The following is a 23,654-nucleotide window of genomic DNA, read 5'->3' as shown; positions in this document are numbered from 1 at the left end:
GTAATACTGTTACCTTATATCTATTATACACTAACATACAGGGGCATGGCCCATATTAAGTTACAATGTAGAAGAAGGCTGAACAAGCATAAACGGATTACAAATACCTTGAGTGTGCAATATAAAGGAGATAAGACCTGAGAGAGTGGGGTGGTGGTGGAGAGAGGGGGCCGAGAGAGGGAGACAGAGAGAAAGAGGAAGAGTAATAGAATGTGGATGACTCATTCATAAGAAATGTTTCACCTTCCTTTCACACAAGCTTTTGACTTTCTTCTCTCCTTCCTGTTCTTATCTCACTGCTCTCCTTTGTTCTCTCCTTTTAGATAATGTGATTAGTTAAAAGCCTCCATCTGCTTATCACACTGATGGAGTTGGAAGCAGAGAGGGCTGCACATGCATGCCCCTATGCATGTGTGTGAGTGTGTTTGGCAACCTTCTGTTGCTCAAACCACTAACCTGTCTTCTCTCTCTCTCTCTCTGACACACACACACACATAAACACATGGTTCTATTTTAGTATAGAGGCAGGTTTGTAAATGTGTAAAAGAGTCCTTATCTCTCAAGCAGTTCTGACAAATCTACCGTAACAACATTTTATATTAATAACATATGTTAATAAGTCATGAGGACATGAAATGTATAATGGACTTTGAGTGTTGCTTTTGATTTAGCTTTTAAATGGTTTGTTGACTGGTTGCACTTGTTTGAAGCGTGCTAAATCTTTCTATAATGGTGGTTAGTTGATTCACAGAGCAGGGTAATTACTTTAGTTTGTCTTGTTTAACCAGTCAGAGATTGACTTCCTCATTTGGTTACTGGCTGTTTATTGCTTCCTAGCCAATACCTCACTATCATCTGGGGATGATAGTGAGGTATTGATCAATATCTATGACTCAGTAATTACTTTGTGTTTAAATAAGAGTCATGCAAAATTTGGTCACCCTGTAACTGCCCCTTAGAAATTGAAGACCCTTCTTCCTATTCAATATCACCCTGCAATTCATATCACAGTTTTGCAAGTTGCTCACACTATAAGTCATGACTGACCTTCTGTCACTGCGTTGCCACCTTGTTGTATTAAACACTCAAAGCAGACAGAACAGCACAAACTGTGTGATATAGACTCAGCACATTGCTAAGGTAAAAGGTAAACACCATGCTGTCTGACTGTATTGCATTAAGGATTTCCATTGTCATCTTTAGCCATAGCGGAGCTAAATTCCATAGCTCGCTAATCACAAGAACACACTATGTTTTTCTGTACAAATGTATTCATGTTTATTTGTGTCATGTTGTTGTATGTAAATGTATCTTTGTTCTGGAGGCTCACATAATGCATACTCTGTGGAAACAAATTTCCCGTTTGGGGACAATAAAATCTATCCATCTATCTATCCATCTATCCATCTATCTATCTGTCTTCATGAATTCATCATTGTTTTGTGTGCATAGCTCAATTTTGAAAATAAAAAGTTTTTCAAAATAAATCAAGCTAAAATCAAGCTTCAATGTTGCACTGGTATCTACCATGGCAAATCATTAATTCAATTTGAAAGTGATCTCGCAATGGAACTAATCAGGTGTGTTTGGCAAAAGCAGCTTTGTCCAGCTGTGGTCACATATAAAAGTGATGCACAATGAGCACCTTAAAATTATTACACTAAGATTTGTTTTTTGCTTTTCATGATTCCTTTAACATACAGCACTATTAACTGAGATGGACTCTGGTAGGGTTTGAAGCATAGTGGAGTGGAGTAGAGAGTCAAAGCATATTAATCACATACTCTCACTGCACTCTGGGTCTTCTTCAGTCCACTCCTCACTTGTATGAGAGATTACTTGCTCTTTATCTGTGCCATAACACAGTAACATTTTCATTCTTTGCTCACTTGATTATGTTTAGACTTGATCATGTTTAGCTAGGTTATAACGAGAAAGACTAAGGGCCAGGTTGTGCTTAAAAAAAACTGCATGAAGTGGGAGTGAATGTCAGATTGACGGTTTTCGGAAAAGCTCCCCCTGTTCCAATATCGGAAAAGTGTGGGGGGCGGTGGTTGCCGAAGCTGTTCATCCAACCAACAAACAGTTCTGACGGAGTATACCGGCGCCTTAAAGGTCCAGTGTGTAGTAGAAACTATGGTGGCCGTGAAACTCTCGAAAAACGCGAACAGCCCTATCTTGAGCCAGTGTTTTGTTGAAACATGGCAGTGCAACATGGCTTTTTTAATTAAAAGTCCAAATTGTAAATTAAAAGATAAAATTATAAATATATTATTATTTTATTCCACTACTAGGAATAATCAGGCCATAAATAAACTTAGAAAGAAAAACAAATTGAAAAATTTTAAATGTAAAATGATAATTTGAAAAGTGACAATGAAAAAAGCGAAACTTAAAATGCAAAAGCTTAAATCGAAATGCTCAAACTGAAAGCTTAAATTTTAAAGTTGGGATTATTGGGATTTGTTGGGTCTATGTAATTAATATTATAAAGAGTACGGTCTAGACCTGCTCTATAGGAAAAGCGCAATGAGATAACTTCTGTTATGAATTGGCGCTTTATAAATATAATTGAACTGAATTGAATTGAAGATGAAACTGAAAAGGGCAATGGAAATAAGAAAAAGTCAACATAAAATATGAAACTCAAAACGGGAAATGGAAAAGCTTAACTGGAATTATGAAATTAAGAAAAACAAATACAATTTGTTTTTGCATTTGCACTTATCATTTTCCATTTTCAATTTTATCTTTTCCATTTGGCATTTGACCTTTGACATTTTAAATTTCATCTTTTCCATTTTCCATTAGGTGTTTGCCATTTCGTATTTGACATTTGGCTTTTCAAGCTGTATTTAAATGAGGAGGTGTGGCCCAAAGGCTGGAGGGAGGGTTTGAAACGCCTGGGGCGCAGAGGCTCCTTACGGACAGCATTTTGGAGCTCTGACTGCTAAAGAGCACACTGCAATGAAAATGGAGAAAATGTAGCAAGTAGAGTAAGCAGGGTCAGAAGGAGGACTATTATATAGAAAGCATTGACTTCAATTTGATGAAAGTGCTCTAACATTTCAGTCCATATGGCCTCACACACAAAGTCACCACCGCAATTACCTATTGGTCTGATGGCGAGAAAGCACGTTAGGTGGCTAATGTTAGCCACCTAACCTGTATATAAAAAAACTTTGTCCTTCACCCTCCGCAGGTGGTCTCATCCTTCGAGCTCGGGTCCTCTACCAGAGGCCTGGGAGCTTGAGGGTTCTGCGCAGTATCTTTGCTGTTCCTAGTACTGCACTCTTCTGGACCGAGATGTCTGGTGTTCTTCCAGGGATCTGCTGTAGCCACTCCTCCAGTTTGGGGGTCACTGCCCCGAGTGCTCCGATGACCACGGGCACCACTGTTGCCTTCACTTTCCAGGCCTTCTCCAGCTCTTCTCTGAGCCCTTGGTCTTTCTCTAGTTTCTCATGTTCCTTTTTCCTGATGTTGCCATCACTTGGTATTGCCACGTCAACCACAACGGCTTTCCTCTGCTGTTTGTCCACCACCACGATGTCTGGTGGTGGTACGCCATTACCATTCTGTCAGTCTGAATCTGGAAGTCCCACAGGATCTTGCCTTGGTCATTCTCTACCACCTTTGGGGGTGTTTCCCACTTTGACCTTGGGGTTTCCAGTCCATACGCTGTGCAGATGTTCCTGTACACTATGCCAGCCACTTGGTTATGGCGCTCCATGTCTTACACCCTGCAGTTATGTGCTGGATTGTCTCAGAGGCCTCTTTGCACAGCCTACACCTTGGGTCTTGTCTGGTGTGGTAGATCTGGGCCTCTATTGCTCTGGTGCTCAGGGCCTGCTCCTGTGCTCCTGTACGTCTTCCTCTGTTCCCCATTGCCTGAGACATTCACTGAGCACATCATCTGTTGGGGCCTTATCTTTGATGTACTTGTGGATCTTGGATGTTTCATCCTGGATAGTGGCTCTCACACTCACTAGTCCACGGCCGCCGTCCTTACGGCTAGCGTACAGTCTTAGGGTGCTGGATTTGAGATGGAACCCTCCATGCATGGTGAGGAGCTTTCGCGTCTTAACATCTGTGGTCTGTATCTCTTCCTTTGGCCACCTTATTATTCCTGCAGGGTATCTGATCACTGGGAGGGCGTAGCTGTTTATTGCCTGGGACTTGTTCTTGCCATTGAGCTGACTTCTTAGGACTTGCCTTACTTGTTGGAGGTATTTGGCAGTTGCTGTTTTCCTTGTTAACTCATCGAAGTTGCCATTTGCCTGTGGTATTCCAAGGTACTTGTAACCATCCTCAATGTCTGCTATTGTTCCTTCTGGGAGTGAGACCCCTTCTGTGTGGACTACCTTCCCTCTCTTTGTCACCATTCGACTACATTTCTCAAGCCCGAATGACAAGACAGTGATGGTAACTGGATTCTGTTCAGGGAGGTTGCTGTGGTTCTCTCTCAGAGCCACCAGCCACTGTGCATCGCTGTTGTGTGATGCCTCCCTCTCCCATATACTTTTCCAGTACTGTTCAGTTTCCAGCCTTGGTGCGTCTGTTCTGCTGTTAATACCCTGCCATTGAGTTGCGAACAGCCGGTTTATTCTTCTGGCTTCATTATCTCTCGTGTACCTCTTTGGTACTGGTTGGCATCTGGTTGTACCTCTTGGTACAACAACCAGTACTTGTTTTTTCATTGCACCTCTCAGTTGGCTCACTTCTCTCCGTGCCTCCTTGATTTTAGCCTCCAGCCTTCGTTTCCATGGTGGGTATTGTTTCTCATGGTTACTGTTATAGCCAAGCATCTCAAGGATCACTGCTGCTGAAGTGTATATCAGCTCATTGGTTTCAGTGATGGTTGTGGTAGGGAGACTTTCTGATGGTAATTCACTTAGCCATTGTAATTGTCGTCGGGGTTGCCTTGCATTCATTCTCGCCATGATCTTATCTTTCAGATCATTTGCTGCCTCGTTCAGCATGGTTGCACTTGGGGCTATGTACCCAATCTCTGGTTGGGGAGCCGCCGTTGGCTCCCCTCTGACCTGTTGTCTTGGCTCCCCAATGCCGTAGCATTTGTGTTGTAGCTCGTCAATCTCAAGTTGTGATAGCAGTTGCCGCTTGTGGATGTTGGAAAACTGAGCTACTAGTTGCTTCGCTGTAAGCCTTGATTGTGGGTTTCGAAGTAACCATTCATCCCACATCCTTTGCCTGTAACCCCTCTGACTAGGGTTACTTGAGTAGTAGCATTCCAACAGAGCCTTGTTATCGCATCTCGCCTATCTCCGTCTTGTTCCAGTAGCCCATTTTTCCTCTCGGTGCTCTGGGTCCCCAACATTGCTCATTGCCCGCCTCAAGGGGGATTTGAATTTGAATGAAGACTTTGGAGTGGCCTAGTCAAAGTCCTGACCTGAATCCTATTGAGATGCTGTGGCATGACCTTAAAAAGGCAGTTCATGCTCGAAAACCCTCCAGTGTGGCTGAATTACAAAATTCCTCTACAGCGCTGTAAAAGACTCATTGCAAGTTATCGCAAATGTTTTATTGCAGTTGTTGCTGCTAAGGGTGGCCCAACCAGTTATTAGGTTTAGGGGGCAATCACTATTTCACACAGGGCCATGTAGGTTTGGATTTTGTTTTCCCTTAATAATAACAACCTTCATTTAAAAACTGCATTTTGTGTTTACTTGTGTTATCTTTGACTAATATTTAAATTAGTTTGATGATCTGAAACATTTAAGTGTGACAAACATGCAAAAAAATAAGAAATCGTGAAGGGGGGAAACACTTTTGCACACCACTTTTGTGTATATTATATATATAGGTTATATATATATATATGTGTGTGTGTGTGTAAACCTACTTGGCAATAAAGCTGATTCTGATTCTCATTGAATGGGCTATGTAAAGCTGACCTAAGAAAAAACAAACAAACAAAAAGCTTAATTTTATAAATTGGAGCTAAACCAGCTTATAATACAGCAACAAAAGAGGTTACAGACAAGGGATCAACTATAATAGATAACTCTTGACTTCAGCTATCATGTGAGCATAGTCAACAACTAGGGGTACCTTCAAATAAGATAAGATAAATTTAATTGATCCCACACCGGGGAAATTTGCTTGTTAAGATTCAACACGTACAGGAAAATATAATAACACAGGATAACAGGAAACAAATATGGTTACAATTTATTTTCACACATTTAACAATTAGATATTTAAAATCTGATTACACAAATGTGTTTACCATCCCCTTAAACTTCCCAGTGTACTCAGTATTTACAAATACCAAACCTTTGAAAAACCCTAATACTTCCTAAAAACTACAATACCCTAGAGGCCCACCATGCAGCTTGATACAAATCAGTAATGCAGTTTAGCGTTTTTTTCAGTGTGCTGCAGTAGTGCTGTTAATAAGGACATGACAAGATATATATACTAGATATATAGTAGATATTAGTCTATAGTAGGTATTACATATCTACTATTATTATACTATTATACTAAATACTATTATATTGTTACGGACAGACAGGCAGGAGACACCGATATGGAGATAGACGGTTCTTTTCTTTGTGCTGGTATGGAAATGGGTAAGTCTGCTGGAGGGAAGACTTGCTGACGTGGGGAACGCTGGAGAGGGTGATCGCTGGAGATGGGTATCGCTGGAGAGGGAGATCGCTGGATAAGGGAAGTTGGTAATATGCAGGGGAGCAGGTGTGCTTCATTAGCAGACGGTGGTTACACTTCATAAAGATGATCTATGTTAAGAAAAAGTTAAGATCTTGAGCTCAGTGAGGAAAATACTTCCGGGCGGCGGGTCCTCGGTTCTCCAATGGGACTGATGCTCACAGGGTCTTGTAGCGTCACGGTCAGGTTAATATTGGAGTGAATAGACGGCCTCGAAATGGAGCATCTAATATTGCTGCAGGTGGTTTTACATTGGAGTTAATTGAAAGCCCGGTGCGTCTCATACAGACAATAAAGGGTACCTTGTGTGTCTGGATGAGATGCCAAGGGGCGTGACATAACGTTGTTATTTGACGACCTGGGAATGAGAACGGGTGGTCTGTCCACACTGTGATAGTGCACGCCGGCACAAATGACGTCATGTCCAGGCAGTCCATTAAGCTGCATGATGAACTTGAGTCTCTAGCCTCCACAGTTGAAAGCCTGGGGAGGAGGTGTGTCCTGACTTCTTCAATCCCTGTCAACCTTGCTGCCTCCCCTCATGCCTCCTTGGCCGGTCCTATTCCATCTCCATCTCACATCCCTGTAGTGTTTGGGTTGTTGAATGTTAGATCACTGGCAAATAAATAATTTTTCTGCAATGATTTCATTGTATCTAAGCAGTTAGATTTCCTTCTGCTTACTGAGACGTGGTTAAATCCAGGTGACTGTGTTGCGCTGAATGAAGCTTGTTGTCCTGGTTTTAATTATTTTCAGCAGCCTAGGCTTTCAGGTCAGGGAGGTGGACTGGCTATGATTCACAGAGAGACTTTAAAATGTTCCCTGTATTCGCTTGGAAATTTCTCCTCATTTGAATCACTTGTTTTCATGATTAATGGCAAGACCCCACTACTTTGTGTTTTAATCTACAGACCCCCAAAATCAAACTCTGGTTTTACTCAGGAATTCTCTGATCTTTAGCTTTTATAATGCCTCATTTTGACAGAGACTTGATTTTAGGTGATTTTAACATACATGTATGCTGCCCCTCTGGTTCCTCTTTACTATGGATTTTATAGACATTGTACATTATTTTAATCTTATTCAGTCAGTTAAGGGTTCCACTCACTTAAAGGGACACACTCTGGTCATTGTTCTGTCCTCTGCATTTAGCCTTAAAAGTGTTGATCTCTGTGAGGCCAGCTTATGTGTGTCTGACCACAAAGCCACTATTTTTAAGTCCCTCCTCCCAACTCCTGCTCCCTGCTGACAGATTCCATAAGGCCTTCACCACTACATCTATACATTGCAATAAACAAAAACCGAATATGTCTACAGAAGAATTACTAAACAACTTCAACGCAACTTGTGTAGTCGACTCCATTGCACCTGTAAAAATCCAGAAAGTCAAAGCAACTCACAGCACACTATGGATAAATAACAATACCAGAGAAATAAAGAGGAAATGTAGACAAGCAGAGCGTAAATGGAAAAAGGACCGTCTGATAGTTCTTTTAAACTTATATAAAACTATCTATTTATCAGAAATCAGTCAAAGAAGCCAGGTCCTCCTATTTCTCTGACATCATTACAACATAACCCCAATGTTTTGTTCAAAACCATTGAATCCGTAATTAACCCTCCTCCTATCCAACTAACTGTAGCCATCCAACTAACTGTAGCCATCGTTGGGGTTGGGAGGAGGATTAAAGCCCTCATCGAGTCCTTCAGTTTCTATGCCTGCCAGATTTCTTGAAGAGGTTTTAACAATGTTGGTCCCACTATTTTATCGATTGTAAATAGCTCTCTGTCCACTTTACGTTATTTGCTTCTACTTTGGCAGATCCGCTGCTGAAATTAGAAAGATATGACGGCTCATTTGGCTGCCAACAGCCACAGGTTTTTGTTAACTACTATTACATTAATTCAGTTATGATTATGTAGAGTTACTCATTTGCTCTGCTGTCTTTAAAATAATCTGTTAATTTGTTGAGGCAGCAAAATTACACTTCTAATTTTAGGATAGTAAAATGTTAAAATAAGTGTTATTCAATAAACTAATACAGCAAATGGAAGCTAAGCACTAATCTATACCTCAGCGCTCTGTCAGGTATGTTTCATAGTACAAGTAGCATGTCGTATAGCATCATAAGAGCATGTAACAGCATTTTGATCCAATATGAAAACTACAGAACCACAGTAACAGTATTACCTGTGATATTGTGGAAGTTGGAAAATAAGAGATGAGCAGCTTCTCTTTCTGACTACACCTTTTTTTGCTGTTATACACACAAACATAACAACATGGTGGTGATACAAATTACGCTTAAAAACAAGCTGGCTCTGCTGTTGCCATGGCTACCCACAGATGCCTTGAAGTGTGCAAATCAACATCAAAGCTTTTGGATTTTAAATTTCACTTTTTTCATTGTCATTTTACATTTTCAAATGATCATTTTACATTTGCTTTTTCAATTTCCTTTTTAAGTTCAATTATGACCTGATTAATTTTAGTAGTGTAATAAAATAATCTTTTTGAATTGTATTTCTTTTAATTTACTATTTGGACTTTTTGAATTATGACCAAAAATATCCTCCATACATGGCGACCTCCATGGAAGGGGACATGCTCCCTCTGTAAATAAAAAGGGCTTATTCTAAGGTAATGAAAACACAACAATTCTTATTTTTAGGTGATTATACACTAATTAAAACATACTTATATTATATTATACTAATATTATATTCCATTGCTGCCAATAGCTCCTCCTAAATGTTACACAATGGACAGATTCAGTCTGAGATGTCATTAACTGAAATTCAGCTAGTCACAGCATAGCAAATGGTTACATAGTTACATTTGGCGGAAAAGGCTCTGCTCTTTGAGGGAGCTCTCAAAGACTCTGAGCAGCAACAAGGGTGTGACGGTCGCACCTGCAGCCACATAGCTGATTTGAATGTCAGTAACCTGCCTGCACTCACACATCTTAGTTTTCTCTATTTACACTTTGTAGTTAATTTTGTCTTCATTTAGTTTACTTTAACCTTATTTACATTTCTCAGCGACTGGTCTTAAAGCCTAGCCAAATAAAACCAAAGCTATTTAACAGCACTTTTGGAAGAACAGTGGAGTGTAATAGACTGGTGGCAACTTGCAACACAGTCATGTCAGAAAGTTCTCTGATTATTGCTTGTACTTGTGTGATTTGGCAGAGATGTCTGATGTTTGTTTGGGAAACATTGGTTATTAGTGAACTAGCCAACCTGGAAATTGTACATTTCTGGGATAAAGCTGTCTCCTAGGAAAGAAGCCTGGTCAAATCCTGTCACTATGAAGACTCAAAATCAAGGACATTTAAGGCTCAGCCATTTGAGAAGATGTCCAGTCTTTATATTAATCCCCCTTCAAGGTAAAAACATGCGCCTATGAATGCAGGTAAACAAAATATGTATTTTCTTGTTAAATTGACAATGCTCTCCTTCAGCCATAAATGACCTTTCATATGTTGTCATTTAGTAACCAGTCCTTTATGACACTAGACACACAGTGTTTGTGTATGACCATCCCTTGCAGAAATCTGTTAGTGGAACAATGATGAAGGTGGAAAAGAAGGGAAACTTCTGACATTACAAGCAGATTAAACATAACTTGGACACATACAGAAAGAATCAGAGTTAGCATATTTCCACATTATTGGCTATGGGCTGCTACTGACATTATTCAACTGTCAGTATTAATTAAAGATGTCTTCATTTTTTTGTCTAAACGTATTTACTTGTGTACATGATGCGGTTCTGTATATTACAGTAAAGCTATACAGAAGAGAATCAGTGAAAGAAAGGGAACAGTACAGTCATTTTAAGCTGGCTAGTGTGAGAGACAGCCAGAATGGCCTACCCACTCAACAGGCCTGCACACACACACACACACACACACACACACACACACACACACACACACACATTCAGCCTTTGTTAGTGTCATAATCACATTTAGTAGAAGCCATATGACACTAGAAATAGCTGCCAAGGACAAACAAGGCGATGTTGGAGAGTGTGAGTTTGTATGCGACTAAGAGAGATGAAAATAAGGAGAAAACAAGTCTGTGTGTGTATGAGTATGTGAAGTTTCTTAGTCAAATCAACCATATGCTGGGGTCAGCCGCACTATCACTAGCTTTCCAGACACTTTTGGTAAGGCTAGCATGTGTGTGAGGCTAGCACCTGTCCCTCCTATACAATAAACACTTTATTTTCCAACTCCCTCTGCAGTGTATTTAATTATCTCTGTTAGCACAGGCACAATTGATGCACCGCCATGGTACTGTAATTGCTGACGAATCACATTGCTCCAAGTGACAGAATTCCTTCATTGTGATGATGGGGGATTGAATCTTAGTAGTCACCAGGGATGCACCTACTGTAAGGCCATATCAGCACAAAATAAAACATTGTCTTAGACAGTTTTTCATTCTCTTGCTAGTCCTACTGTATCTTTAATGATGCAGTACACATTAAATATAAAGAAAGTACAGTGAGAATAAGGGACTATTACAACATAAATAAAGAGCATCAAAGGAAATTTGCCCAACTTTGTGTAAAAGCAGCATCTGTAAGGAGGAGGCAGTGAAAGAGGAAAAATAGGGCACAGTGGCACTCTTCTAATGATGTAAAGAATAGAAAGGACAAAGAGAGAGAAGGAAGGAGTGAATGAGGGATTCAGCGAGAGGGGCAGATAAAAAGAGAGTGGGCTAGTGTTAATGTCCTAATGATGTAGTGGCTGTCAGAGCATTTGCTTCAGAGGGCAAATGATCCTGTAAGAACAGCACTGCTATTGATCCAGCTATTACACAGCACCACATACTAATGATTTTGTGTGTGTGTGTGTGTGTGTGTGTGTGAGTGAGAGAGACAGAGAGAGAGAGAGAGAGAGAGGGGAGATGGACTAACAATGTATAACTAAAACAGGTAGTTATTGTGTGTGTGTGTGTGTAATTCTGACATGACACTTCATCAATAATCCCATTACAGTGTGACTGATATGAAACCCAATCTGAACCTGAGCTGCTTGATATCCTATTTCACTTCTCACCTTGAATACTTTCAGTACCTCCCAATCCACACACACATACACGTGCAAACATCCAATACAAAATATCTTTTCACTTGTCAGAAATCACCAAGCTGTAATGCATATTCACAGGAAGAAAGCATCATACTTTTACCCTTCACCAAACTTCTATGATTTCTGATTCAATGGCCTTATTGTTACATTATCACACAAAAGCAAAACCTTTGAACACAAGACCCACATTGAAAAAAAGAAAAAAAACTCTAAACCATTAACATGTATTAAAATAAAACTTTTTTCCATTATCAATTTATCTGCCAATAATTGTTTTGATTAATCAGTTATTTGTTTAGTCTGTAAAATGCGTAAAATACATAAAATGGTGTACAATATTGGTGTCATTTCCCAGAGCCAAAGGTGATGTCTTCAAATTGCTTGTTATGTTCTACCAACAGTCCAAAACTCAGAGATATTCATTTTACGAGACAAAGGAGTAGCTTGATCTAAGGAATGTTTGGCATATTTGCTTGAGAAATGACTTAAAAAATATCAATTGATAATCAAAATAGTTGCCGATTAATCTTCTGTCGAATGACTAATCGATCAATCAACTTATCCTTTCAGCTCTAGTTTCATCAAAACTTGACAGTCAAGATCTTTGAGTGCCACTATACAACTAACAATAACACAAATGATGTGCTGCATTTCATATGTAAGTGAGTAAATAACTTTATTTATGTAGCACTTTTCAAGAGCAGAGACATCACAAAATGCTTCACAAAAGAAATAAGGCAACCAACATACATACAATAGAAACCATAAAATAGAAATAAACAGAACAATTGCACAAAGGCAAGTCTAAACAAATGGGTCTTGAGCTGCTTTTTAAAGGTGTCCACAGTGTCAACAGATCTTAAGTTCCAAAGTTTAGGAGAATTATGCTGCTATAGGCCTAAGAGACGCACCTCTCTCCTCTCTCCTCTTCTCCCTCTCCGTCTGTGTGCATTCTTATCCCATTAATACATGTTACTAACTCGACATCTTCTTTCTCCCGTAGTTTTGTGCGTTCTTATCTCTCTCCTCTCTCCTTATGTTGCTTTCAGCAGGTATTTCTGCATCTGGAGCTGCAGAGTTTGGATCTATGATTGTGGGCCTCCTACCGCTCCCATGTTCCTGCTCAACAACCATGCTACAATTATTATTATTAGTATTATTACTATTATTATCATTATTATTCCTATTATTATTATTCCTATTATTGTTTTATTAATATTACCACTACCATTGCATTATTATTATTTTAAAATCCTATGTGGAATTTGTATTGTGCACTGTATTCTTCTCTCTCTCTCTCTTGCTCTCTCTCTCTCTCTCTCTCTCAATTCAATTACATTCTTCCAATTTAATTGGGCTCTATTGGCATGGGAAACAGATGTTAACATTGCCAAAGCATGTAATTAATATATATTCTCTCTCTCCCCCTCTCTCTCTCTCTACCCAACACGGCAGCAGTAGATGGCCACCCACCCTGAGTCTGGTTCTGCTTGAGGTTTCTGCCTCTTAAAAGGAAGTTTTTCCTTGCCACTGTTGCCAAACTGCTTGCTCTTGGTGGGAGCTTTTGGGTCTCTGTTAATAATATTATAAAAAAGGACAGTCCCCTTTAGTTTTAAGCCTAGATCAAGGAACAACCAACAAACCCTGATCAGAGGACCTTAGAGACCTGCTGGAAATGTAGGACTGTAATAGATCTCGGTGTCTTATATCCCAGTTGTTGTATATCCCATTTCAAACCAGACTTAGTTTTCTCTGGACAGGGCACTTTTGGATTTCACTCTTAATTTTCAATCTTTCATTTCTAGTGTGGAGAGACTATACTTTAATGTGAGAAAACAGAGTGAAAGTTTCCCAGTGAGGATGGGATGCCTTTTTAGGACAGAAATCCTGATATGTTCTATCGTTGCTGAAAAGCATGGCAACATTTAAATTCCAAATATTTCGAGTTCAGCATGCTCTCTGCATACAAGAGATAAAGTAAAGTAGTTTGGGCAAAACACAGAGAAAAACTAAAGTTACTGTAAAGCTAAACTGAGTTACTGTATGAGGTTTCTACAGAGCTGCAGTGAAAGCCTTGCCTGTCACCACAAGTAAAAAGGCCATCATCTATCAGGTCCCAGGACTCTGTGAAACCAGGAAACCCTGCTGTAGAATTTATTAGGCTGAAAACTCCCTGTATCTTCTCTCTCTCTATTCCTCTCTCACTCCTTCTCCCTCTGCACTTCTGGTAATGGATTCTGCCTAAATGGGTTCTGAGAAACACAAGTGAACAGAGGAAGAAGAGAGGAGAAGAGAGGAGGTGAGGTAAGGGTAGGAAAATGGAAGATGTGTTGCTTGTGTCCTTGTAGCATCTGATAGATTAATGACTATTAGTATTGTAATAACCCACAAAACTCTCAAGATTAGTTTGAATTGATTGATTCTTTGCATTTTCCCCTGAAAGTGTTGTACAGTAGATTTCCAGGGGTGTAAAATAATCAAATCATAATAGTATACAGCACATCAGTCTGCCTATTCTTACTTTATTACATTGGACAAGTTCAAACAATATTATTACAATGCTATTATTAAAATGTCTAAATTGATGACACAGTATACTTTTTGTCCTGAAAATGAGAGACGTGAAGAAGGGAGGATGAAAAGAGCGAAAATGAGGGGAAAAGGGAGTGAGAGAGCAATGCTGTATGGTTAATGATTTAATGTTAGCCACTTGATGGAATGAAGCGTCTTCTCCATGTTAGCGGCGCCAAAGTTAAACCCTCTAGTCAGTTAGTCTGTTATTCATTGATTTCTCTGGTCAGCACTAGATTGCTATTGAATATGACTGGCACCAAGGCTGTGTGTGAGTGTATGAGAGGAGCGTGCATCATGTGAACTCAAGTACATTTCATTTGCTAGTGGAAAACTTTTGACACGTGACCTCTCTCCACTGGCACACACACATATGCACACACAATCAACTAGTTCTTGGAAGAGCGTGAAAGATGAGCCTGAAATACATCTGTAGTTAGTAACTGCAGTCTTTGTGTAACAAACATACTCACTGCTACTCTCCACACCTTCTTGCTGTGAAAACAAGAGAGATTATACCTTATTTATTCCTTAAGGCTGTTTTGTATTAAACTTACAGCACCAGCTGTCCAAAAACAATCAAGAATCATGTATCAACACTACAGTGTGGATGTCTTCAAATTAATCTTGGTGAATGTGCATGTATAATTTCTCTATACTTACATATGTACCTTGGTTATTGCAGTGATCTGTCTTCTCCAGCAGTCACATCTGTTCTCTCTTCCTCTACCCTGACGTGTGTATGTGTGCATTTGTACATGTTTGTGTGTGTGCTGTACTGAATAACTATCTAATATATGAAGTTCTTTTGCAAGAGCATGAGTAAATATGTTGTGAGTGTGTCATTTGAAATGACCAATATATTTGTCTTTTACATGGCTGTATACATGGAGCTAAAACTATCATTCTCCAAGTTCAGCTCATGGAGCCTGAATGACCATTTCTAATACAATTAACGACATAGGGATGAGAATATTTAATTGCCACACTGTAGATCAAATTATGCCACTTATACAGCCTCACAGAGTGCATCAGCTGTGACCATTGTTCATCCCTTTTAAGAGATGTGATGATTTCTAAAGATCCTGCCAACTTGTGTCCAGTGATTGGCTTAATAATAACAGTACTTAGATAATCACTCTATCCTCTCTCTTACAGTGCAGAGGCCACTATTCCCCACTTAGAAATGATAAAAGTAGTGAAATCAAAAGGTTTGAGACATAGATTGAGATACTGAATAGGAGAAAGGGAGAGACAGAGAGACAGTAAGAGTGGACACAGCTAGCCATGGAGACACCGTGAGAAATATGGCTGATTTATTTTCTCATAAATAATCCAACAATATCTCCAGATTTCACAAAGCTCGTTATTTATGTTGTTTCAGGGTGAGTATGTAATTCAGCAGTAAAATGAGAGTGTTGCACTTTCAGAGAAACTGACAATAATCGTGACTGGAGAATAAGTAGAAGTTAGATATTCTGTTCTTCTGTCAATTAAATCCCGAAAAGTCTCTGTAGGCTGTAAGACAGGAACGTGAGTCCCATCTCATGTGCAGCCTTTAACTTGTACAACTATGGTGCATGTTTTAAAAGTAGCACAAAAAGTAGGCAGGGTTTGCATTGCAAAATGTGATTTCTTTTTAAAAAAGCGCATGTCTGTATATATCAACATTAGGAGATAAGTCAATTTCAGATCAACCAAAGGTCTAAAACATCAAATCACAAGGTTTAAGATTATGTTGAGGTTGAGCTTTGTAGTACTTGTTGGATAAATTTGGGTATCTGAACCAATCCCCTTTTGGATTTTGGGTCATTTTTGCATGAGATCCCTGACTGTAATTTGCAACTGATTGCAAAGAGAAGGCATGTGTGTGTGTGTGTGTGTGTCTGTATATCACCTAAGGTTATAGTGTTAAGCAGCTTAGAGATAGAAATGGATTAAGTGTTTTGTTGACACAATAAAGTAATCTGGTTAGCAAAGACGAGATACACCCGTCTTCCTCTCTATCTGCCATCTGCTTCCATCTCTCCTATTCAATCTTTACTTTTTGTTCTTTGTTGTTCTTTGTTCCCTAATTCCATCACATTGTCTTTCTCACTCAGTTTATCCTTTTTACCTTGTTCCCCTTACACACCATAAACACACACACCTGCCACATTTAAACTTAAATAGATTGGGCAGGGGTGGTCAGCGAATATATTTTAAGCTCCTTACTATGGCACAAAACTAGACATCTGTCTAGCTTTGCTCCAATGGCTGATATTTTCTCTTGGTGAGATTTTACATTTTTGTCTGTGCCTGTGTGTGTGTCCACTGGGGAGCCAGGCAGACATCCCTGCATTATTTTTTCTCCTGAGAGGAAATATTAGACCAGAGAGCCTTTTCCCTTTCCCAGTTCTGCATTTTTTTCTCGACTTTCCCTGCTTCTCTTTTGAATTAGTATATATCTATTGAACTGCTTTGCGTTTTCTTCTCCTCCTCTCAGATTTCTTTTGCTTTCTTCTCCCTTTCTACTTTCCCTCACTGTTATATATTATTTCTCTCGCTACCCCTTGCAACAAAGCCGTTAATAGAATCACAGAAGTTAGTTTACGTCGCCATGCATACTCAAACACACTCAATTTCTGCTGTGCACCAGGGTCAATATCAAGGGACGGAGCAATAATAGGTGTCTCAATGGAGGCGATGCATCGTCTGCCATTTACAATACAATAACAAAACTATCAGCTAGCTCCATTCAGAGGGTGAAGAGCAGCTCAATAGAAGAGGTGAAGGTGAGGTGGCTGCTGAGTAGTGTCTCACCACATATGTTTACTCTCAAAGTAGCCTCTCAACAAAACTCAATACCAGATTGAATATAGAAAAGCAAAGGATGAAGGTCAATTCAACAGGTTTATGTTGTTGGGTCTGAGTTTATTTTGCAAATGTAAATCTATAGGGTTCAGTAGGTACGGCTGTTTGGATGCTGACACAGTACTCAAGCCTGGACAAGATCAAGTACAAACTGTTCTTTATGTTACAGGCTTGCCTAAATGCATTCACACTATCAACCCTTTTTGACTAAATTTTCTCAGGAATTAAGAAGCTCCATGAACTAAACTCAGAAATGACATCAGGATTTAATTGGCACATTTGTGCTTGAATTTCCCCTGGATCTGAAGAAATGTTAAGATTTCGCCTTTGTTTTAGATGGGATTTTTGCACATCACAAGACAACACTGAGTCACCATGTTGTTCTTTTTAGTTTACTGTTGCACAACCATGTAATGTTTGAATGAATGTTGGAAAGGAGATGTGCAGAGGAGTAAAGACACATTAATGCCAGAAAAAATAAATGCCTGTCTCCAAAGCAGGGACAATCTGCTGAGTGTTGTCTGGCAATTTCTTGTTACTCGATATGCAAGCCCATTTAAACAATTTTCAAATTAAGTTTCAGTTCTCTTTCTCATTCATCTCTCTTTAGCCAACTTACTTTGCTCTTTTTAGACCAGTTTTCTACAGAACATATTTCACATCAATAACATAACAAAAAATCCTCATCTCAAGTCCTAACTCTCATACTTGAGCATTAGGACTGCTGGAGTCTGAATTAATGTTGTACATGTGTTGTAGTCTCAGGGCTTGTGTTTAACCAATCAATGATATTCAGCCCTACAAACTTCACCCCAATAGTTCCTGGGTCATCTGAGAACACTATCCTGAGGAAGGGAACAGGGAATTTTTGGAGATTCATGAAACTAAAGCCCAGGAACTACATCTGGAATCAGATCCTTGCAGCCAAACGTTCCTGGATTCCTGGAAAGGTTTTTGCAGTGGAAAAGGGCCATGATATCTTTGTTTTGCAATTCTATTCTGACTGACTGTCCTCATGTAGATGTGGCATGTTCTGGCCTCCAGTTACAAAGTGTTAAACATTGGCTTTAGTGTTTTGTGGTAGTATTACCTTTCATAACATTCATGATTTAGCCATTAACTGAGGTCCGCTCATGTCAACACAAATTTCACACAACACTTCAGCAGAATTTCTTTGTAACACTACTATGTAAACAGTATTTTTGTCCAATAATGATCCAACAATTTCTTACTTTGAGAATGCACACACAGCAAGGTGAAGACCAGTATGAGCTTCAATGCAAGCCCTTAACACATCAAAATAAAACACATCACACAACTCTGCTTCAGCACACCATGCTTTATCCACCAGACATTTTCGGTTATGATGCTTTCATCAGGGTTAATCGCCATCCCAACAGTGACCCAGCCACCACTATCATGGGACACAAAAAGTATATTACCAGTGATTAAAATGGTCCAAAGCCACAACTGACCATGTGTTAGCATTTGAACCACTTCATCTCCACACTACACACACACACACACACACACACACACAAATGAGAGCTACATACACACACACACACACACACACACACACACACAGGCACAGCTGCATTATAAAGAGTCAATTAGCCTTTGAAAACTTGACGACTACTCACTTTTAGAGATGGGAAGTGTTTCCTCCAGAGCACTGACATCCACAGCATAATGCCATTTAATAAAAACATTATCAAACTTAATAAAGGAAATACAATGATTCAGCACTTTATCTCACTGGTAATTACAACATCACATCTCTTAATAAAATCCCACTGTGTGTGTGTGTGTGTTTGTCTAGCTTAATGAAAATACTGTGAATTTCTGATTGTGTGTGTGTGTGTGTGTGTCTGTGTGTGAAATCAAAAACAAGGCTGTTATTAAGTGTGAAATCCACACCTGTTAGGGAAAACTACCTTGAGGATAATACATCACATGTACACACACACACACACACACACAAACACATTTACACAAAAATGCATAAACAGGCACACAAAGAACTACTTTACAAAGATATGTGCACATATGTAATTTTGTGCATACATGTATGATCACAAGTGCACACTGACCCAGAAACACACATATGTGCACAGGAAGGACAAAAAAGAAATGACTGCTCAGCTAAATTGTGATCATTAATTAAATTAATTAGCAGGACATTCTTTTGTGTTTTGCTGTCCCCAACTACTGTACCAGCCTCCTTCCAAAATTCCCACCACCAGAAAGGACATTGAGTGAGGGTGTACAAATATAGTAAATATCAATGTGAGAGATCTACATTTGTTTTCTTTTTTCTCCCCCTTTTGGCTGTTTAATTTATTTTACTGATTTAAATAAATGCTTCATTGCTTCATTGGTAAGAATGCTTTATTATTTTTAAGACCAAATGGTAAATGGAGTGCATATATTGCTTTTCTACCTTAAGAGACAAAGCACTTTACATTTTGCCTCTCAGTCACCCATTCACACACACACTCATGCACCGAAGGTGGCAGAGCTGCCATGCCAGGTGCTGGCCTGCCCATCAGGAGCAACTTGGGGTTAGGCCTGTCACAATTATTACATGATCGCCTGATTGTGATTACTTGAGCTGACCGCAATCATTTTGCATAATTGTTGAATTCCACAATCAAGAGAAATTTCGCAGTCCAATATTATTTATTATTATTTACATGTTGATATTTAGTCATATTTGCTTCTATTCTTAATATATTATGTTTAATCCAGGCCTGCTCTGAATAATTACTGTATTTGTTTGTTACCTGTAATGCAAACTAAAGAAACAGATGTCCCTTCAGGACCGATTGCCAACACTTAACGACACTTTAGGGCAGTGAGTAGCTGCAGGTGCAGAGTGGAGCTGCAGTTTTCCCACCATGTTGTGGACTTTTGGATATACAGAGATAAACGGCGGCGTTTTCTGTCCAAATATATTTTTCTTTTAAAGTTTATTTTTGTATGAGGGAAAGAGGATTAATAAACCATTTTGCTTTAATCTACAGGAGGAGTCGATGTGAGCTATGAGGATATAACATAAGAAACACGTGTAGTTTTGGATAACACGATTGATTGAAGATTGATTTTCATCAGCAGGGTTGAGGCAAATAAACAGTTTACCTGAGCACAAGATTCCATTTTCAGAAAAAAAAACATGGAATAAAAGAGCTTGGCTATCTAGACCTTACTGCTATTGGGTAGGCTATTTTGTTTCAGCTCATATGGTGATATGTTTTGCTTTCTGAAGCAAGATGACAGAGAGGTGCCAATAACGGGTCGCTTTATTTATAGTGGAGAGTCTCCCCTACGGCTGCGGCAGTGCGTTTGACAGCTCTGGGGAAAGTTATGCCGGAGATCAGTTATAGACAGTCCTTTGCTGCTTAATTTCAGTATGTTTAAACCCAGTTCAGACTTTTTGTGTAATTTAATCGGACCAAACGGCAGATCTGTCAAGTGTAAAACCGTTTGAGATATTGTGAAAGTTTTGTCGAATTTGATCATTTCCATCTTGTTTTTCTAATTAGACAATTTGCATAAAAATGCTTGGATGGAAACATGGGTTTGTATTTACCTGTTGCATATTAACTTTTGAAGACAAAATCAAGTGTCCTTCTACATTATTAACTATCTAAAACTACTTTTTCGTTACATTAGATAGGCCTGCACAACAGTTTCAGAACAAGCTATTTAAAATAAATCTGTGCAGCAGAGCTAGAGGTGAAACATTGTTTCAGAACTGAAACAACTACTTGAAGATCAACTGACACTCCTTTGCCAACTACTGCATAATTTTCATGAGCAGCAATTGAAATGAATGGATTCAGGCCTAGTTGCAAACCCAAACACATCAGCACCTCTGTGGCATAAAACAGTAGAAGACAATTAAATCATTAATTGCAATTATTTTTGTGATAATTAGGTAATGCTTTATTTGAAGGTGGGTTCATAAGACTGACATGATACTGTCATAACCATGACATGAGTTTTTATGAAGGCTTATGAAGTGTCATTCGGTCAATTATGTCACTTTTAATGCAAAATTGACGTTGTTTGAGATGTCTTTTTTATGACAACTTGACATTAATCAAGACAAAAGTGGGAATTATTCATGACACTGTTATAGAAGCATTTGGCAGTGTAATAAAACTTACTGACATCTTTATGACAAGTTCAAATGGTTCCACGTTACTTGAGGTCAAGGTAATTATTCATGACACAATTATAATGGTCTCATGACAGCCAATGTCAAAACCAACCACATATGACAGTATAATGTAAAGTTACCACATAAAGCTAAATAGTTTCTTTAAGCCAGATAATTAGGCCTGCTGTGAAATGTTTATGGTTATGTTTTCTTGATTAATGTCAAGTTGTCATAACAAAGACATCTCAAACAATGTCAACTTTGCATTAAAAGTGACATAACTGACTGAATGACACTTAATGACAACAGTCATAAACTTTCATAAAAGACTTCTTCATGTTCATGACAGGTGTCATGTCATGGATATGACGGTGTCATGTCAGTCTTATTAACCCACCTTAAAATAAAGTGTTACCGATAATTAATCGTCAACTAAAACTTCATGATTGTGACAGCCCAACTTGGAGTTCAGTGTCTTGCTCAAGGACACTGTAATATGTGGACATGAGGAGCCAGTGAGCGAACCGCCAACCCTGCCATTAGTGGATGACCTGCTCTACCTCCTTAGCCACAGCCGCCTCAAATAGAAAGGAATAGAAAAAAGAGAAAAGAAAAATAAATTACTGATAATAGTACGTTTCTGGCTAAAGAGCTGCTGGCACTGGCACATACTGCATTGTATTGCTTTGACCAACACTGAAATCATCAAAGCAAGTTGTGTATAATCAGAACATGCAGTACATCTATGGACTTTGTGTTACTTTTTTGTTTCCTCTCACACAATTGTATAATTGTTGAAATGTTTCCTCATTAAAAAAAAAAAACACACTGACATTAACTACCACTATTATAGCTACTGTAGACATTACTGTAACTACCACTACTGTAGTTAATGTCTTTAGACAACACTGAGATGACAAAATTCAGCAAGGGCAGAACAAAACAGTCAACAAAACACCCTCTTTCCCTCTCACACACACACACCACAAGCACCACCAGCAAAGTCACAGCAGAACATGAAAGTTGCACATGGCTGATTTTCCTTTTTATATATATCTTGTCATTTTCTTGATCAAGAATTGAATCTCAGTATTAAAATGTGATTCCAGACAACATATTTTCCTTAGAACTTAGTTGAATCTTATCAGTGTCAAGACAGGCCATGGGAGTGTCTGAGGCATCAACTACAAGTGTGTAGAATCAGAGAGAAACTTGCAAATAAAGTTGAGATGCAGCTGGACATTAGAGCTGGCTGGACACGTGTGTACCTATCCTATCAAAAATTAGCATAATTCACAATCATATATGCACACTTTTGAAAGACCACGATCAAGACTGAAAAGTTAGAAATCAATCAGAATGAGTAAATATAGAAGAGTGTTTCTGTGTGTGATTGAGCAGAAGTTGGCAGTCATTAGTAGACAAAAATTAATCATGGACCACGCCTCTAAATTTAATAAATACAAACAGTTAAAAACAACATCTATTAGGTGAGGGTTTGGACAAAGAGAGGGAAAGAAAACCAAGTAGAGAGAAAAAAGCTGAGATGATGTCCTACCATTGTCGCTGTCTGACTTGTTCTCATGCTCGGTGTCGGTAAGAGTTAGCACTGAGTTGGAGCGGCTGGACAGGCAGGAACTCCTCCCGGATGATTTACCCAGACCACCGCGGCCCCACAGCCGCATGGCGCGCTCTGGTGACATCACAGCCTGACTATCGGCATCGAGGTCCTGGGTGGTACCAACTGAGAAACCGCGGTGAGGGAGGCCCATCTCGGAGCAGAACGCCAGGCCACGGCGCGACGGCGGCTCGCAGACTCCCAACTGACGAAGACTGAAATGTTGACCTGAAAGATGGAGAATTTGAAATTGTTTTGAAATTTGAATATGTTATTATACATAGTGGTGACTCTGTAAAAGTACATGTTTCAGTTCAAATTATTGTTAATTACAATAGATAGTAGGAATTGCATGTTGTTGTATATTCATGTTTTATACCAACTTCATAATAAGTTAAAAATCAGACATTTAATAGATATCTACCTTTACATTTTCATTAAAATATGACACTTAAAGGCCTGACAAAAAAACTCACTTGGACTCCCCCTTTAATGAAAAATAGTTTACACACATGAAATCACCTTCAGCTTTGTAAAAATAGTAAGGTCCAAGCTGAAGAACTATCATAGTTTCAATTGATTCTACATTGTTCAATTATTTTTTTTTTTTAAATCACTGTTATGTTCATGTTCTCTTCTCATCTCATAACTCA

At 39.1% G+C, this 23,654-nt stretch overlaps 1 protein-coding gene across 10 annotated transcripts in view; it reads right to left on the bottom strand.

Moving 5' to 3' along the window:
* The window catches only part of LOC122870684 (teneurin-3), a 422,149-nt gene that overhangs the window by 267,324 nt on the left and 131,171 nt on the right, over positions 1-23,654 (bottom strand). For all 10 annotated transcript variants that reach the window (XM_044185050.1, XM_044185062.1, XM_044185096.1 and 7 more), the window contains exon 6: positions 22,942-23,229. In XM_044185050.1, the coding sequence (XP_044040985.1) occupies positions 22,942-23,229 (288 nt within the window). The remainder of the gene's footprint in view (positions 1-22,941; positions 23,230-23,654) is intronic.

This window comes from Siniperca chuatsi, linkage group LG3 (assembly GCF_020085105.1).
Source record: "Siniperca chuatsi isolate FFG_IHB_CAS linkage group LG3, ASM2008510v1, whole genome shotgun sequence".
Classification (NCBI taxonomy): Eukaryota; Metazoa; Chordata; class Actinopteri; order Centrarchiformes; family Sinipercidae; genus Siniperca; species Siniperca chuatsi.
Note: the sequence above shows the minus strand (reverse complement) of the source record. Positions and strands in the feature narration are given on the sequence as shown.